The sequence below is a fragment of the Stegodyphus dumicola genome, chromosome 1 (assembly GCF_044657685.1).
Source record: "Stegodyphus dumicola isolate Sdum_Otavi_A_Nest chromosome 1, ASM4465768v1".
NCBI classification, from domain to species: Eukaryota; Metazoa; Arthropoda; class Arachnida; order Araneae; family Eresidae; genus Stegodyphus; species Stegodyphus dumicola.
In genome coordinates this window covers 139391585-139410885 of record NC_140768.1, presented here as the reverse complement: position 1 = coordinate 139410885, position 19301 = coordinate 139391585, and the positions used below count along the sequence as shown (strand labels likewise).

The window sequence follows — 19301 nt, the reverse complement described above, 5'->3', positions numbered from 1 at the left end:
AAAAAAAGATGCCAAATTTCAAAACGCGAAAATATGTAAATTCGTGTATATCTTAGAACATTTTGAATAAAAAGGTCTAATTTTTTGCAGATATGCTTAAAATTAGACCTACTTTAAGATGATGGTAAAAATTTTATAGGTTATAATTCAAAATTTTTTTCGAAAAATTTATAAAAATTATTTAAAAATAGAAATTTTAAAATAAAACACAAAAAATGGGTAAATTTTATTTGGAATGAACTTAAGTTTCGAAATGTGAAAGGAAAAATCAAAAACGTTTAATAAAAAAAGAGATGTTAATAAATATTTGCCAAATTCAATTAACATTGAGGAGCTAAAATTTTGAGAGCTAATATTTTAAAAACTACTCGTACGATTTTTACAAAACTTGGTATTCTGGCATAATTTGAGTCGTAGAATCGAAATATGTAAAAAAATTGGTATGTTATTTCAGAAAAAGTCCGATTTTGTGTCAAAATACCTATGTTAGAATAGTGCTATATATAAATCTAATATATATCCTAAGTCGCGCTTTCGAGACATGAAAAACGCAGTTTGAATTTTGTCAATCGGCCCAGTAGAACGGGAGATATAGCACTGTCCCATTTTTTTTTGAGCAGTGTACATATACATATACATGTATATACCCAGCCTCTTAAGGTAATGTTTTGCAATATACCCGGCTTCAAAGTCCTAATTGAGTCTTTTTTTCATAATTGTTGGAGGTAGTCATATACTTCCAGTTACACAAGTGTTTCAAATAACGAAGATATTCATATTTTGGTAATGTCCAATTTTGAAGAAAAATTAATTTTTGATGAATAGCGAAATGTAGCTTTTAATGCTATCTCCTCGTTCCTATACTTATATTTGGGAAAGTTACCTCGTTAAGAAAAATTAAATTATAAGATTATTATTGCCCCTCGTGCAAGAAAAATTAAACACGATATTTAATTTCTAAATCTGAAATTTTTGATGGCATTTTCAACACACCTAGAGGGATCTGTTAATTTATTTAGAATCATTCTAGGATATAAATTTAAATGAAGTGCATCAAAAATATGTATAAATGAATATGCCGTACAGGGAAGTCATGGGCCGTCCATATCAGATTTTTTATTTTCACTTTTATGGTATTCCATTGTCAAAATACATGCATTGTGTTTGGAAGATTTCCTGGAAATTTATGATTTGACAAAGACTGGACATGTAAAGAAAGCATTTTAAAACTTTTTGAGAATTTAAATATACTGTCCTTAGTTAGGATGTATTTACACTCATGTCCATAAATTAAGGATAATTCGGAGTCACCCGGAAATCGAACTCTAAAATAAATATATCACCTGTAAAATCACTACACACATCTTCAAGAATCATATGCAAATTTCAGGAAGTAACCACATGACACCGATGGTACGTCACAATGACGAGAGTGTAAGAGAGTGATATATGAGGAATACAGGCAAAGAAGTAAAATTGTTCGCAGACGCTTCATAAGCATTTCAGTGCAATAACCGAATAGTTATGACACAAAGGACGCATTTGGATGATTTTTTACGTGGTAGAATTATCGACCATCTGGAATGCGGGCGTACCCAACTGGAAGTATAAGACGAACTTGGAATTGCCCAGAGTGTCATCTCCGGGCTTTGGCAACGATTCCAAGATGATGGTAATGTGAGTAGACGTTACAGCACAGGTCGCCCCAGAGTTACAACGCCGAAGGAGGACCGGTATTTGGCAGTTTCTGCCAAAAGAAACAGGCGGAGCACAGCCTCAGACCTGTCTCGTCAGCTCTCCTCAGCCACTGGTACGACAATTTCAAGGCAGACCGTGTACAGACGCTTAGGGCAGATTGGTCTATATGCTCGTAGACTTGTCAGATGCGTTCCAGTTACTGCAATTCACTCTCGCCTGCGGTTAACCTGGAGTAAAGAGCATGCATTGTGGACACCGCAACAGTGGGCTTGTGTGATGTTTTCCGACGAGTCCAGGTTTAGCTTGCAGTCTGATTCTCGCTGGACTTAAAAATGGAGAGCTCCAGGTACCCGTTACCACCAAGAAAACATCATTGAACGACACCGTTACGGTGGTGCAGGAGTGCTCGTTTGGGGTGGAATTATTCTGGGTTCCAGAACTGACAAGCATGTTCAAATTGGACCATGACAAGCCAAATCTATCAAGACGTCATTCTGGAACAACATGTACGTTTGTTTCGGGGCGCCACGGGCGCACAATTTGTGTTTATGGATGACAACGCCCGACCTCACCGTGCAAACATCGTAAGCGAATGCCTTCAGTCGGAGGATATCACCCGTATGGACTGGCCAGCATTCTCACCGGACTTGAATTCAGTAGAGCATATGTGGGACATGCTTGGCCGACGAGTTGCAGCCCGTCAACCTCCTCCTACATGTCTACCGGAACTTCGGAGAGCATTACTTTTTGAGTGGTGTAATATCTCCCAAGATCAGATCGGTAATTTGGTACTCAGCATGCCTAGGCGTTGTACGGACTGTATTGCATCGTCTGGGAGACATACAATGTATTAACAATCATACCGATCATGTAATATTGGTTTTTTGTAAATAGGTTTTTTTTTGTAATTTGCTCCAGGGATAAAAAATCGCTAATTTTTTTTAATAATATCAAACATATAGCATCTTTTTTTGCTCTTTACCTTTTGTTTAATAAATAAGCTTTACAAATAAGTCAAATTTGTTTTGCTTCTAACTCTTCCTTTCTCCTGATTTTGCATTATCCTTAATTTATGGACATGAGTGTATTATTATGATGAAATAAACAAGACCTAGCTGATTTAAGACCAAAGTCTATCTCCATGAATCATCCCTTGTGAGCAAATGCGGCAGTGTGTACACTAATGTAAACAAATGTTAAAATGGTTGAGTTGTAAAAGCAGCGACAGTCCAGCTCAGTGGTTCTGTTCGGCTATTGGGACGTGCTCAGGAACGAATTAACAGTAATCTGCAAACTCTTACCCTCTCGGCTATTGATGGGCCCAAAACATAGTTGAAGAGAATAGCTATATTAACCTAAATATTCTGAATTGACCTGTTTGTATTGCTTTGTTTATCATCTCTTAGTTACCGTGAAACATTTTCTTACTGAGATACAAGAGGTGTCATACAGAGTTTCTACTGCAGCCGATCCCTGTAACCTAAATTGATTTCACATTGGGCCTTCTGTTGAGGTAACTTGTGTGGATCCCAAGGTAGGACATCTTACTAAAAAAAGAAACACATGGAGAAAATCACATAGTTTTCGGTAAAGCTGACTTGGGAAAAATATGGAGAAACCGAAAAAAAAAAAAAAAAAACTGGTTGAGAAGGTGGCGCCATCTATTGATTGAGAGGAGAGACAAAAGAATGAACAAGATTTCATTTTCCATCTGATGTTGGTGTTAGTGCTGTCAACGAATCAGCAGCAGGATTACAGTCAGAAAATTTTGGACCCGGCAAAGGTGTTATTAACAGCCATTACTGGTCATTTTTGTAAATTGCGAGAATGTTTGAACATAACGTAGTAATTAAACTATATACAATATTAATAGGGTACGTGCAATTACAAGAAAATAATAGGTATACAGTATGGAAGCAAAGTCACATTATCATTCCTTTTCTTCTGATTGTATGAAAGTGCCCAGCATGGCATTTAATGTAGTAAGTCACAACAGAGCATACACCAGAAAAAGTGTTTATAAAATAATTTGAATATCCAGTTTCTTAAAATGTATATTGAAAATGTCTGAGGAAATGTGTTATTTATTCATAGGAAATGTGTTATTTATTCTTGATTATTTAGTTTCAAGAATAAAATCGATTTTTTATTCAATATATTTAACATTTTAATGCATTTTGAATTGACAAAGCTAATACTTTTTGAAAAAGACAAATGTAAAGAATGTTTTATTTTTGAAACTAATTCAAGAAATGTTGCAATCAACCTTCAGAACATCTTGCAACATTATTTCAAATACAATCTGATTGCTTAATGACTACACTAATGCGATTTTTATGTCTAATATATAAAAATAAATAATACATATAAGCTTCATCTAGGGATTTCAGTCTGTAGATATCACATGAAATAATTCCTTTTTCCTTCTACATGCATGAAAGTAACTTTGTCCAGTTAGAAGATAAATTCATTTAATTCCACTGTTGTTTATCTGTTCAATATAATCTTCCTGATTAAGAAAATATTCCATATAGTCTTGATTGTTTAGAGGTCCTAACGTTCCTCCTAGTTCCTCTGGAAGCAGTTCAGGTGGCACATGTTTGTGGAGTTCCGTTAAATCACTCCTATGCACGAACACCTGAAAACAGCAAAAGGAAATATACTGTGGTTTCATATCTGAAAGCATTAGGAATCTTTTGGAAAATGCAAGAATCTTAAACAACTTGAACACAATTTAAGAAACTGAAATACAGATGGGATTCTATGTCTGAATTAAGTTTCTTAGATTTCGTACTTCAGATAGTTTTCATGACTGTCTCGGCATACCACTAACATTTCAATATATATTACACTAGTATGTTAGATAAAGGAAGACAAAACAGCGGATCCTATACCTATCAGCAGCTAAATAAAGAGAAAACCTAGGAAGGAAGCAAAGACTATTTATTTGCAATTTATATTGTTGCGTACGTACGGGTTAGTAAGAACTAAATGCACACAGAAACGATAATAACTTGATAAAATTTATTTTTCCAAAAGAAACACTTTACTTTTAACAAAGTACTCTTCGCAGTACGAGAGAGCACAATCAGTAGTTACAAACTTAAACTGCTAAGAATGCTAAGCACAACGCACTGCAAAGCGCAATTAAAGAGCGAAGCAGGCATGAAGATCTCTCAGTACTTCGAATTCAACACTCAAGCACACTCGCACTAAATTGAGAGCTAATGCGCTTTCTGGCTTTATAACAGCCGAGGAATTTCCAGCTCCTTCTGTAAAATAATATAATAACCGTCAAGATTTCCAGTTATCCTGGTTCAAGAAACATTAATTCAAATCACACATAACATCACAAAGGTAAATGAACATTACGAATCAGGTTTCAAAACTTCCAAGTTTATTCAAGTCTAACACGCATTCAACTGGCGCTGCAAGATCCAAGAACAAGAAGTATACATCATGAAAGATTTATGCCCTCTTTGGCAATTAAAATATATTTCCACATAAAATTTCTTACACACTGGGCCCGGCTGAGCTGTAGTTCAGAAGAATCGAGATTATCAGTGATACATCAACATTTTCAAGAATTAATTTCACGAATCATTATGCATTTCAATACAAATTCAAGTTTTTATAATCAAGAAATGTCACATAAACATCAAGAACATGTAAAACTTAATCATATATTTCAAGAATATCAAGTAAATTTTCATTTATCAAGAATTATTGTTATAACATTCCTGTTCAAGCATCAGGAATTTAAATCAAGAATTTCTATAACTCAAGATAATATTAAACAAATAACATTTCTTTGATTAATTTAATATTAAACAAATAACATCCTTTGGCGATTAAAATGTATTTCCACATAAAATTTCTTACACCTTCCATTTCTCGAAATTACTGAAAGGTACACTGCTCAAAAAAAAAAAAATGGGACAGTGCTATATCTCCCGTTCTACTGGGGCGAATGACAAAATTCAAACTACGTTTTTCATGTCTCGAAAGCGCGACTTAGGATATATATTAGATTTATATATAGTACTATTCTAACATAGGTATTTTGACACAAAATCGGACTTTTTCTGAAATAACATACCAATTTTTTTACATATTTCGATTCTACGACTCAAATTATGCCAGAATACCAAGTTTTGTAAAAATCGTACGATTAGTTTTTAAAATATTAGCTCTCAAAATTTTAGCTCCTCAATGTTAATTGAATTTGGCAAATATTTATTAATATCTCTTTTTTTATTAAACTTTTTTGATTTTTTCTCTCACATTTCGAAATTTTGGTTCATTCCAAATAAAATTTACTCATTTTTTGCGTTTTATTTTTTAAATTTTTATTTTTAAAGAATTTCTATAGATTTTTCGAAAAACATTTTGAATTATAACCTATAAAATTTTTACCATCATCTTAAAGTAGGTGTAATTTTAAGCATATCTGCAAAAAATTAGACTTTTTTACTCAAAATTTTCTAAGATATACACGAATTTACATATTTTCGCGTTTTGAAATTTGGCACCTTTTTTTTGAGCGATAATAACGCCAAATGTGGTCTATGGATTTTTGTTACACTGTATTGCCACAGCTATTTTTAACCTTAAACTTCAAGTAAAATTTTACGGAGAATTAATTATATGACATTTTTTCCCTCAATGATGCGTAATAAATATTTATTAATACTATATGAAAGGCTATTTTTTTAAATAATAGATGATATTATTCAAATTTTTAACTATTTTTTTTTTAATTTGTCTCGTATCTTTTCTTTTTTTAAAAAATTTAAGAGTAAGTTTTTGTAAGAGTAAATTTTTACCTTCGGCGTTTTATCGTCTGCTACTTTACTTCGTTTAAATCGAATTGTCTAAAACTGAGAATTTTCGTTTGATATTTATTTGAATTTTATGACATTAACTGCATAATTTATTTCTAAACAGACTGTTGCTTTTGAAGTGGCTGAAAGAGCGGCTGATACTATTATCCATATTTTTAAAGCACATTATATTTTTATAGAAACATAATATTTAGAATAATCATTTTTTATAAAAGTCAAATTATGATATAAACATACAACCCTCTAGAGACTGAATTAATGGAAGTTCAATGGTTATGTAGAAATGATCTGCAGCTACTTAATGGCTGATAAGTCAGCAGATTCTGTGGACAAGTAAGAATAATTATATAAACGACACCAACATTCTGGATTCAATAAACAACGATGTTACGATGTTTACTAAATGAATTAAGAAGTTTTAAAGCATAAAAAAATCAACTCATTTTTTTCCTAAAATGTCTTTTTGGGCGTAGCGTATTTTCATTATATCCTTAAAATTCTAATTTAGAATGTAATTGTCAAGAACTGAATCCTAATCATCAGTAATATAATAAGTAATTATTGCTGTTATTAATAAATCCTTCTTATAAAGTAATTGCAAATATTTCAAAAAACTTTGTCTGAATGCAAACATTTTTCTATGCAAATATTTTTAATTTTTTATTAATCAAGATTGCACACCATATTACTTATTTCCACTTCAATTCTTACCGTCAGTTCTAGTAGAATTTACAAATCAATTATATTTAATTAAGGATTGAATTGGATTATTTAATTATGGCAAAGCACACGAGGGCTATCTGCCTAAAGGAAGGGATGCCTTCGTGGAGGACGTTCTAAGGGAAACTGGCTCGTATACACGTTACACATGGGGAAAACCACGAAACCGCCCATGCGGCCAGCCCGTTCGCGGGATTCGAAACTCGAACCGAACTACCAGTGTTCAGCGTCTTTACCGCTCGGCTGTTGGTGGGCTATTTAATTAAGGAATGACCATCTAAGAACCCATTAAGAAACATTAAGAAATGACCATTAAGAAACAGCGTACCGTAACAACATTTCAATTATTGGTTCCGTATCTTTCATGTTACTCCCGATTGGCTAGCTACAGGGTTTTTAATGAGTATTCGGATTTCACTAGTAACTTCACTTGGAAATCGCGCTTAAACTAGGTTAGTTGGTTATTTGAACATAGAAAGAACATGGGAGCTATTTGATTAAGATGCTTTCATAGAGAATCTTTGTAAAGAGAACCTAAAAAACTACGAAAACCAACCATGCAGCCTGGGTTAGACTAAGCAGCAAACAATTAGTATTTAACGATATTTTCTTTTTCAAATGCTAGGCAACTGATGAGGCTCCAATTAAATCTCCAATTTAATATTTTATTTGTAAATATTTAAAATATTGTTGTATTCTTTGACACAAAAAGCAGAATTTAAGTTTTGTTAACTCGTTAGTAAACTACCAAGCTGTAGTGCAAATGAATATTCAATTTCTTTGGAAATAATTGTATTCACTCTTAATATTCTTGGAATATGAGCTAAAGAAGGAACGTTCTCGGAAGATTAAAGAAGTGTTTAAATCCAGTGATATTAGGTTTGTCTTACAAGCTCAGGATCAAAACGATTCTGCAATTGCCCGAGTAGTTGACTTGTAAATGGATGTGAATTAAGCAGATGCCTTTTAATCTTACGTTATTCAGCCAGAAAACGTATTCCAAATGTTTTGTATTGCATGACAATGCATCTTTTTATTATTCAATAACCAGTCGGAGAACCGCTTGTGTTCGGAAAATAAGTATGTATATTCAATCGTCCTGCATGTTCTTCAAATTTGTCTTCTTGTGATTTTTTTTCTTTCTCAAAAACTAAAGTTGCCTCTCAAAGGAAAGTTTTTTGACATTGAAGAGACAAAATTAATATGACATCTACTTTTAGAGGCATGTCAAAAACAGATCTCTACAAACTTTCTCTTCCGTTACATATTGTGCAGTCAGACAAAAAGTTGCATGAGCGTAAATTCTATAATCTATTTTTATTACACTCTGATTACTTTATTAACATACAGTGAATATATACTAAATCTTTTACTTTAGCTTAAGTAATTCGGAATTTTTGACGGAATTGTTGTCGGAACTAGGACTTAGAAGATAAGTCAAATTAAATATTTCGATAACCCAATAAATTCAAGTTCGAAATTTCAATATTTTATTTTCGGAGGGAGGGGAAATGTTTTCTGTTTTGGTCCATTATACTAAGTATATTTGCTTCGATTTCTTATTTTTCATTAAACGCGAAAATTTTACGCATGGTATACATATAACGCATAGCTTCAAATTAAAATTTAATAATATAGAGTGTGGTTATAATTAAAGTTCCACATTGAAACGGTCATAAAAGGAAAACTACTGGATCAAATGTTATCAAACTTGGAAATCGTGTAAAGGAGGTCATGGGAATTTATTTTCCGCGAAAAAAAAGGAAGTTCGAAACCTCACCACCAGGGAGGGAAATGGCGCTGTATGCAATATTGTTAAACGAAATATGGGTCGGAATCTAACTTAACCTTTTGTTAAACGGGTTTAATATGTTGTATACCCTTAAGAAACTTTGAAGTAGGCAAATTATTATTTAAAGACGTTAAATTCGATAAATGTCGAGTGCGCCATCCCTGTAAGTGAGAATTTCGTCCGTGAAAACCACGAATTAGCGATTAGAAAATGTGAGATCGCAAATCACTCTCACAAGTACGTACAATCTGGAAATCGTTTTCTTACAGATCGCTAATTTGTAATTTTTTAAGCCTGAATTCGGCACTAAAACATGAAGATACTGATTTAAAACGCTTTTAGTCGAATTGAGCCAAAGAAATCTCTCATGTTATCTATCTAGTTCCATTGCATTCTCCTACTGCATTCGATTGCACAACAGTCATTTCACACCGTTTACTGTTGAATGACAGCTAGTTTTATAACTGAACCATTTTTTTCTGAAGAGCAGTCGACAGCTGGACCAGTGCGATTGCAGTTCCTTAGAGCCAATATTAAAATGTTTCGTGATACATGAACTGCAGTAACGTGGCATTTTAGATACTACGATTTTTATGCAGGGCTGGGCACCACCTCAAGAGTGTCGCATAGTTACTTAGGCAACATTTCACAAATGAACGTCTTATAGGCCAACACTTCCCCTCTTCCCACCAGACCTCAACCTCTGTGACTTTTGTCTATGAGGTTATCTCAAAAGCACTGTTTATGGTGATAATCTAAACAATTTGGCAGTAATGAAAAATGTGATACACTGATAACATTCCTCCTGATATGCTATGTGTAACGTGTATACGAGCCAGTTTCCCTTAAAAAGTCCTCCACGAAGTCATCCCTCCCTTAAGACAGATAGCCCTCGAGTGCTTTGCCGTAATCTAATAAACCAAACCAAAACCAAACCTGATATGCTAAGAGCTGCTGTTGAGAATGCAGTAACATGATTTAATTTGCTTTCGGAAAATGCTGGACGCTACATTGAACATGCTTTGTAACACGTTTCGGAAAATATTAAACACATTTTAAACAGATGTTTTCGTGTCTTATTTCATTTAACAATATTGTATACAGCGCCATTTTTTCCCTGATGGTGAGTTTTTGAACTCTTTTTTTTCCGCCGAAAATAAATTCTCATAACCTCCTTTACACGATTCCCAAGTTTGATAACATTTAGTCCGGTAGTTTTCCTTTTATGACCATTTCAAAGTGGAACTTTAATAATAACCACCATGTAAAATAAGCTTTAAAAGTCTGACAGTTTGGTTCATGTCCCAACTTTAAAAAAAATATATATAAATATAAATTTTTATATTAATTCTCTTAGAAAGCATGTTTTAAGAAGCTAATTTTTTCTCTCGCGTTATAGATTGTATAAAAAAACATGATCTTTAATATGATTTAGATTGTTTCAGCCGATATAAAAATCGGGTTACTCTGTGGTACAGAATAAAACAGTCCACCATGGTTGTTTTATTCTGTATTGTTTTATTCTGTTGTTTTATTCAGCTGCTGGACTGTTTTATTTCTTTGTCATTTAGCAAAAATCTTTTAATTAAATTATTTATCCTTTGGACTTCGCTTTAAACTTTATTTATAGCTAAAATGACTAGAAAATGAAAAGCTGTCTTTAGCTGAAACGCAATTCATATAATTGATATTTTAAAAAATTGACAAGCATGCAAAATGTATGGAAGTCTAGCAGTTGAAAAATCTTAATTTTCTTGTGTGAGCACTGAAAATAACTGTAGAAGGAAAGAAGAAAATTAGGGAGAAAAGTAAGCAAAAATTTGCAGGAAATTTGGCTGTCAGACGTACCAAGATGTTCCAAAAAGTTGGACGCTTTCGAATATACTTTCAGGATACTTCAAAGAATTTAGGTGTTCAAAGACAAAACACTTGGACGAGTACACCAGCAAATACCATCAATTGAGCTTGTGTTAACAGAAAAGACAAAACGATATCATTGCAGATTAAAGTGAAGAGCGACTGGTTTTAAACTATATGGTTGTGTAAATTACGTTATATAAATGGTGAATCCCATGATTTCCTCAGTCGAATTATTTGAAGATTCAGGAGTTTATCCAGTGATGTATGTGGATGTCACTTAAAGATGTTTTTTTCCCTTCCTGATGAACTAGCGGCCGAGCGGTAAAGTCGCTGAACACTGGTAGTTCGGTCCGAGGTTCGAATCCCGCGAACGGGCGGGCTGCATGGGCGTTTTCGTGGTTTTCTCCATGTGTAACGTGTATGCGAGCCAGTTTCCCTTAGAAAGTCCTGCAGGAAGGCATCCCTCCCCTTAGGCAGATAGCCGTAGTGTGCTTTGTCATAATAAAATAAACCAAAACCTTTTGATGAAACCAGTCTTTGCTTTCATCTCATAGCTTCAAAATGTTTAGCCTCTAAAGACTGATAAAGGCTCTGACGAAATACTTCGTGAAGAACTTTCTAAGGGAAACCAGCTGTCATACGCGGTACACATGAGAAAATCCACGAAAACGCCCATGCAACCAGCCCGTTTACCGGGGTTCGAACCCCGGAGTGAACTACCAGTGTTCAGCAACTTTACCGCTCGGCCGTTTGTGGGCCTTTATGAAATGGAAGGCGATAACTTTATTTAAAATGATTGTCAGAAATACCAAAATGTTTCGAAAAGTTGGATGCTTTTCAATATACTTTCAGAATGCTTAAAGAAACAGAGAAGAAAAATAAATTTTTTCGTAAAATTTAGTATTCGTATTTTTTTAAATTTAAAACTTTTCAATCTTATGATATTTGATTCTTGCGATTTCAAAAATAAAATATTTGACTAAAATATGAATAACATTTTAAGAAACCAAATGATAAAATTGTGTAAAGCAATGGGCACAATGATAAAACTGTTTAAAGCAGTGTATGCAAGTCATCCTAAGTTAAAATATCGGTTATACATCTCTCTTATTTATATATATTTTTTCTGAACGGAACATTGAAAGGCGTGTAAAACTGTGCTTTACTGTATTTTCTCTTTTAATATAGTATGCAGTTTTCAAACGCATCGTAGTCTGGGTTACAAAGTATTCTTCCGAAAAAAACGCAGTTCAAATAAATAAAATCAAATTCTTAAAAATTGATATTAATAAATATATTTAAAATGCTCAGTTCGAAGGAATAAATAGAAAATTTTAAAACAATTATCTGAAGAGCCAATGCAACACAAACAATTAAAATAAAAGTATAAAAATTTAAAAATGACCTAAAATAATAGCTATGACGAAAAATATATATAAAGAAAACTATTTGAAAAAAAAATAAAATAAATAAACGCTGCACCTTTATTTACGCAGTTCGAATAGGTAAATAGAAATTTTTAAAACAGTTTTTCGAAAAAAAAAAAAAAAAAAAAAGTGCGACTTAAACAATTAAAATGAAATTCGAAAAGAAAAAATTACTTAAAATAATAAGTTATAATTTAAAATATAATATAAAGAATATTATTTGGAAAAAAGGAACGATGGTGACTTTTTTTCCTAAGGAAACTAGGTTGCCATATATTAAGAAGTTCGCCAAGTAAAGTATTCTTGGCGCAAACTGACAAAAAAGTGCCAACATAAATTTGTGAATTTCTCCGTAAATTTCGCTCCAAATTTTACAAAATTTCATATTTAGGCGTAATTTGAGTCGTAGAATCGAAATATGTAAAAAAATTGGTATGTTATTTCAGAAAAAGTCCGATTTTGTGTCAAAATACCTATGTTAGAATAGTGCTATATATAAATCTAATATATATCCTAAGTCGCGCTTTCGAGACATGAAGAACGCAATTTGAATTTTGTCAATCGGCCCAGTAGATCGGGAGATATAGGACTGTCCCATTTTTTTTTTTTGAGCAGTGTACATGTGGTTAGAGTTATGTATAAGGGTGGAATAAGGTTGCTACAGTTGCGTATAAGGATCAATTACACTAATACAGGGATCGGACTAAATTATCGTCAAATGGTCATCAAGTTTGGCCATGACTGGCTTGGCGATATTCGCCTTACAATACATCCTGCAAGATATGGCGCCACCAGAGCTCCAATCAACTAAAATGCTTTTCATCTCTACTAGTAGATGACGCCACACGAGAGCCTCCTTTCACTACCACTGCACTGTGCAATTTTCATCAGGATTATGTCATGCTTATGCCATCTTTAGATTAATCACATCCTCAACTAATTGCTTTTCATTGAATATGCCTTTTATACCTCATTTATTGCTTTTCCAGACTAAATTCATGCCATGCACTGCTAAGACTAATGCCATGCCATGACAGACAGACTTAGTTACTTATTTTAGAAAGTTGCTTATTTTAGATTTTTCGCCATACTTTAAGATGATTGCTCCTCTTTTTTACTGCTTTGGTTTATCGCCATGCTTATCCATGCCATGCTTTTCAAGAAGACTGCTCTACGCCTGATTATGCCTCACATCTTGCTGCATTATTGCTTCGCTGGACTTTGTGCAATCGCCAAAGGTAAAAGTATGCTTGCATTTTCTAATAATCACCCACGGGTGTTGATCCTACTGGGCATCATCTCTTTTATTATACTGCTATTGGCCATCGGCTCCAGTTTTATCTACTAGTAAAGACTCCTAGAAGTAGAGGCTAGAAACAATCGAAGTTCACAAGTTCACAAAGAGCCTTATTTCTTCTAAGTTCACTTATTCTACGGACGGCGGCACAGGAGCCTCCGTCGCTAGTAATCTCCGAGTTCTAGCGCAGCATGTGCACAAGTACTTCCATATTATTGGATACAACTTATTCAATTCTTCACGCATTTAAAAGTCAAGTATAATATATTGGTAAAGACCGTTAATGGCCGATTGCCTCTTTCTAATTGATAAGACATAGACATAGATATTATTTAACTATAATGTATACATAATATAAGTATGCATTCAGTGAACATTCTTTTTTGAATCATTTATCCATTATATTGCATAAGGCAGGAGTACTTTAAAAAAGTGTTTACCAATTTTCATCAGAAAATTTATAATTTAGTTTGCTGTACAACAAAAAATACAGATTTGTAAGTATATGTAGAAGTATGGCTCCTTTAGTTTAATAGAGCTTTGGATTTAATAAGTATAGTTTTTTTAATTTAATATATTTTATAGTGCACATAATTTAATAACATAATGTAACAAACAGAAGCTCCAATTTTCTGCTTTTTAGGCATGTGGTACCATATATATTCTTTACTTTTCTTCTTACTTATTTACTTACATATTAACTTACTGACTGACTAACTGACGGTTTTCCTGCCTGTAGTCAAGTATTTTTGACTGCACAAGTGAATATATGCAATGTTCTTCAGTAATATTACATTTTTTCATGCTTCTATAGCTATCCTTGCATTTAGCATTCTTAAATGCAAACTTTCTGAATGCATTTCTAAGTAGATTTCATGTATCAGTATACGTTTCATTCTAAACACTACCCTTTTTCTTTACGCTGTTATTTTAGATTTAGTATTCACATATATGAGCGCACAATGCTTTTTGTCTGCTCTAAATCACGCTCTTTGCCATAAACTCCTAATTTTTAAATAAAAGTTTCATATGTGCATTCCCATTTTATTTTAGTATCCTGTACACCCAAAAATTTACTTGGCTTGCATATGAAAGATAGGTGAAAGGATACAAGTGAGATAAATACATAAAAATGAGAAAATGTCATAATTTGCATACAATGTAAGTGAAAATAATGTAAGTAATGCTTTTGAAATGTGAAAGTAATATGATATGTATCTAATATTATACGTAAAAAAATATTATGCGTAAATTATGTAATTCTTGGTTTTATTCATTTAATAAATAATTCACATATATCCTTTCCCATATCACTGTATTTTGAATGATATCCCTGCATGCTAATCGTATATTTCTACGCCTCATCCAAAGTTACATTGTACTGAGCGCAATATCGTATTTTTATATTCAGAAGGTTTTTTTTTTTATGAATAATTACTTTCGTTCCTGAATTTACACGGTCTCTTAAAGCCTTAGAGTGCATATTTCACATCGATGCTCAGCTACCTCCATGACCCGCAGAGGAAATGATTTGAATAAATCACAAGATTACAAGTGGTTTTCCAGATTCAAAAAACTACCACTTTTCAAATGAAGACTGCTGAGATTCTAGCATCTCTTAATGAGCAGAAATGAGGAAAATAGTGAAAACGTGCGACAGGTTACTAGTGAAGATCGTTGAAAGACTATTCTTCAGACTTACTAAGAAACGCTTTCTTTCAGCAGCGTTTAGGAAAGAACAACTTGGTGTCTATATTGCATTTATGTTGCTCACCAAAGCGCTCGAGTTGAATAATATTCCATTTCAAGAGCTCTAGAGCTGTTTCCATGTTTTCAGCAGAGGACAAAATATTGGAAAATGTGCATCGATGTTGGTGGAAAACAATTTTAAGGGAACTAAAATATATGATTCTACAGTATAATGTAATTGTGTAAAAATAAATCCGGTTAATTTTCGGAATCATCTGCACTTGTTTTGCCTCAGTAAGATCCGAAAAAATTGATTCCATTAAAATTTCTGAGTCTGCTTATTCAATATCATGCAAATAACAATGAATATTGATTTTCGATTTCGGAATAGAAGAATTAGAGGAGTGGAATTTTTGACCAGGCAAGTGGAGGACGGATAGTGTAGATAGGTAGGGAAACTTTCTATTCGAATATTGGTGGCGTATCTAAATGACATGATTAAATTGATGATGCTCTTAATTGTGACTTAACAGTGACAATGATTAAGAATGCCTCTTAATTGGGCCATAATATTACGAATTCGATTTTTCCCATTAACTGCAGTATTCAATTAAATTATTTATAATTTTTTGATTTACACTTACCAGAATATCATATGCATAGTGGGCTGCACGATGAAGAGAAATTTTGTTGAACTCCTGAAAAGATAGGCTTTTCCAGTCCCAAATCATAACTAAACCACATACTTGAGAAGCTTCTATGCGAATTAACATTAAACCCATCGTCATAAGTGTGGCTGTCAAATCTTCCAGTGTAGTAGTCTCGAAGTTATGATGACCTAAAAGTAAACTTTGATTGGAAACGTTTAATTTAAATTTAGAAACGCAATACTTTATCCTATGTTACAAATAAAGCGTAGGAAGAGGCGTCCTTTATCAATATGCAATCTTTCTCGCTAATGTGCGTTCAGAGGCAAATGTCTCTTTTATCAATGTTCACGTAATGATGGTAGACTTCAAGTATCAGAACTGGAGAATTAGAATTTTATAAATGACAAATGGTATAAAAATAAGATAATAAATGACAAGAAATTGCCGAATGCCATCAACGTTTAAATTCGGGATTAAAGTAAATGTTATTTACGTAATTCGCTACTTTTAATAACGATACTGAATAAATGGTACTCGAAATAATAGTTCCTGAAACATATTATCTGGAAGATAAAGATGGAGAAGATTCAAGAGTTACCATTACTCCAATGCATCGTGCTAATTTCTTCAGAAGTCCTTAAATTCAAAAAGCCTCATTTCACTGAATGGCCGAATCAGTTTAAATGAGATAAGGCATTTCATGCAAAAGACAGCGATGATTGTATTATTAAAGAAGTTAATTACATTGTATGAATGATATATTTAAATTTCTGTGCATAGATATGCATGGCAACATATTCTGACACGCGATATACATAGCAATAAGTTAAGAAATACATATAAATATTACGAATCGTATTGAAGGTAAATCGCTGCTAGTGACTACTAAACTAATGTAGTCTACGTGTAGATTTAACTTGGCTATTGAACTGGCCGAGTCGGTGATACTTGCTACTTAGTATTGAGTTTCTTTGTTCTTCGCTTGTGTTGTGTGACTTTTCGCGTTTTTATTCATTTATTTATGCTAATTTGACACACTCAGAATGTCAGTTCTGAGAATACTTGTCTTGTTAATACTTGTCTTAGGATTTTTTTCCTGCCTACCGATTGGATTTGGGCTTTCACTGATCGGACACTGACTGAACTGTCGAGAATTCAAGGACTTAGCAAGATTTCCACGTTGATCCCGGACGACGCTTTGTATTCGATAAATGCCGCTCCTTATGATGGAAGATAACCCGGATTTCGTTTCATTGTTCTCATATCTAACTCACCCTTGTCTCTCTGAGATGAAAGGTGTAGACAATCAAGCCACATTCGTTAAGGCTATTCCGGATTCCTACCAGTATAGAATGCTGATGATATGGAAATTGAGGATGTAGGAGCCAACCCATGAACAACAGGTTCGCTATTCTTCGCGATGAAAGTGAAGCTTAACCTGTCCTGATAAAATTCTATTGTTTGAAGAAACCCAGGCAATGAAGGAAAAACTCCAAGAATTTTATACCGCAGAAATTGCTACAAGTCTCACAAGAAACCATTTCCTAGTCAAACGAGACTAAACCAGCAGCAAAGCTCTCCTATTCATGGTCCAGGACGGAGGGAAACTCAGCGCCTTCCCCACCTGATAAACCGGCATTAGCTAATGAAGAAAATCTGGACTTTACCTGCCATGAAAATTGCAAATGTAGCAGCACACCATGATGTTTCCGATCAAATCAAAAATACTGCATTTGTCTACCAGCAACAAAAGTAAAAAAAAAAAGTTACTAAAAAAAACTTTTTAAAGAAAATTTAAAAAAAAAAAAAAACTTACTTAAGGTTGTAGAGTCCCTTGTGGTTAGTGGTTGTAGAGCGTATCGTTGCTTGGAAGTTGCTCATGAAACTTTTGGAAGACTCTGAATTCACGGACTACAAGGCTAAAATGGTAGCTGATTACCAAATTACCATTAAGATTTTCACGTCTGACGAATATCGCAAGGTAAGGCATTTTTTTAACGAAAAGGAAATCAAATATTAATACACATTCAGTGCGGGATGATAAAAAAAACTGAAGGTTGTACTCAGAAGCATTCCGCAAATGATGTTAGAGATGCACTTATCGAGCAAGGATTTCGAGTTGAACATGTTCTCCAGTTGACAAAGGCAGATAAAGAAACAAACGTGAAAAAACGCAGACCTTTATCAGAGGTCCCGAAGCAGTTACGATGCTGTTGTTCTTAATTATTCTGCTTAGAAATGACAAGAGTCGGGACATATTCAACACTAAGTTTTTCATCCATGCAATGCTAGCGCTGCCAGGGCTTTCATCACGCGCAAAGCATGTGCATGTTACCACCAAAATGCGTAAAATGTGGTTCAGACCGTCAATTCTGTTTTTATACCAAACGCAAAGATGAGCCTCCCAGATGTGAAAACTAGGGCTCGGATCACGTCTCCAGTTACTTTGAATACAGTGTTTCTCCAAGGCTTAAACAATAGTTGCAAGCAAATAGACTGTACTCAGTGAGAGTTATATTAAACATCTTCCATGTGTAGAGCACCAAAAAATCTGCAGAGATCGCTGAGCTGTCACAAAAGCTTTCAGAAGTCGAGGAGTTGATTGTTCAACTCACTACCGCAATCACCATTTTAAAGGACGTCTAAGTCTCCAAAATTATCGGAACACCAGTCAGGCTCCCAAACCGAGTAGCATGAACAGACAAATTTTCAACTCGTACTTTCGATTAAAATTGCACTCTGGAACATGCAAAATCTTGCATAAAAAGGCCTCTGATTTGACACAAAGCCTCTGATATTTTCTGCTATTGCAGCCGCGGCATCAATACGTAAACTTATGTCACTTTTATATGAAACATTGTTTGTATAAAAGCCTTACGGATATCTTGCAGACGAACCTTCTCGTAATGTATCTTAATAATCAGGATTTTTCGGTTAAATTTCCTGTGACACAGTTGCAGTCCTTTCGCGGAACATTGATTAGGTAGCGCTGCCTTGGGAGATCGTAGTGTGTCACACATTGAATCAAAGAACTAATTTCATTGAGCCAAAGAACTTGAATCCGTTCTTTGATTTCATTTAATCCTTTGATCCTTTCATTCATTTAATCCTTTCATTAAATCCTTTGATTGAGCTATCAGACCGAAATCTGTTCGAGGTTTATGCTTGGATAGAAATTTCGAAATCTTTAACAGAATGAAAATTCTTTTATCCTAATCAATTTGTTTTCTTCAGTATTTAAAACGATGTTCACGTTTTGCCATCGAGTGGCGGATTTTCCATTCTTCAGATATTTTTTTAGATGTTGCTTTTAAGGACTACTGG

At 33.7% G+C, this 19301-nt stretch overlaps 1 protein-coding gene across 1 annotated transcript in view; it reads right to left on the bottom strand.

Annotated features, from left to right (window-relative positions):
- Window positions 1-3907: 3907 nt before the first annotated feature.
- LOC118194261 (alpha-tocopherol transfer protein-like) overlaps window positions 3908-19301 on the bottom strand; it is a 120193-nt gene continuing 104799 nt past the window's right edge. The window contains exons 4-5 of the mRNA XM_085811253.1: window positions 15972-16165; window positions 3908-4336 (exon numbers count right to left, since the gene is read on the bottom strand). Coding sequence (XP_085667379.1) covers window positions 4166-4336; window positions 15972-16165 — 365 coding nt within the window. The 3' untranslated portion in view covers window positions 3908-4165. The remainder of the gene's footprint in view (window positions 4337-15971; window positions 16166-19301) is intronic.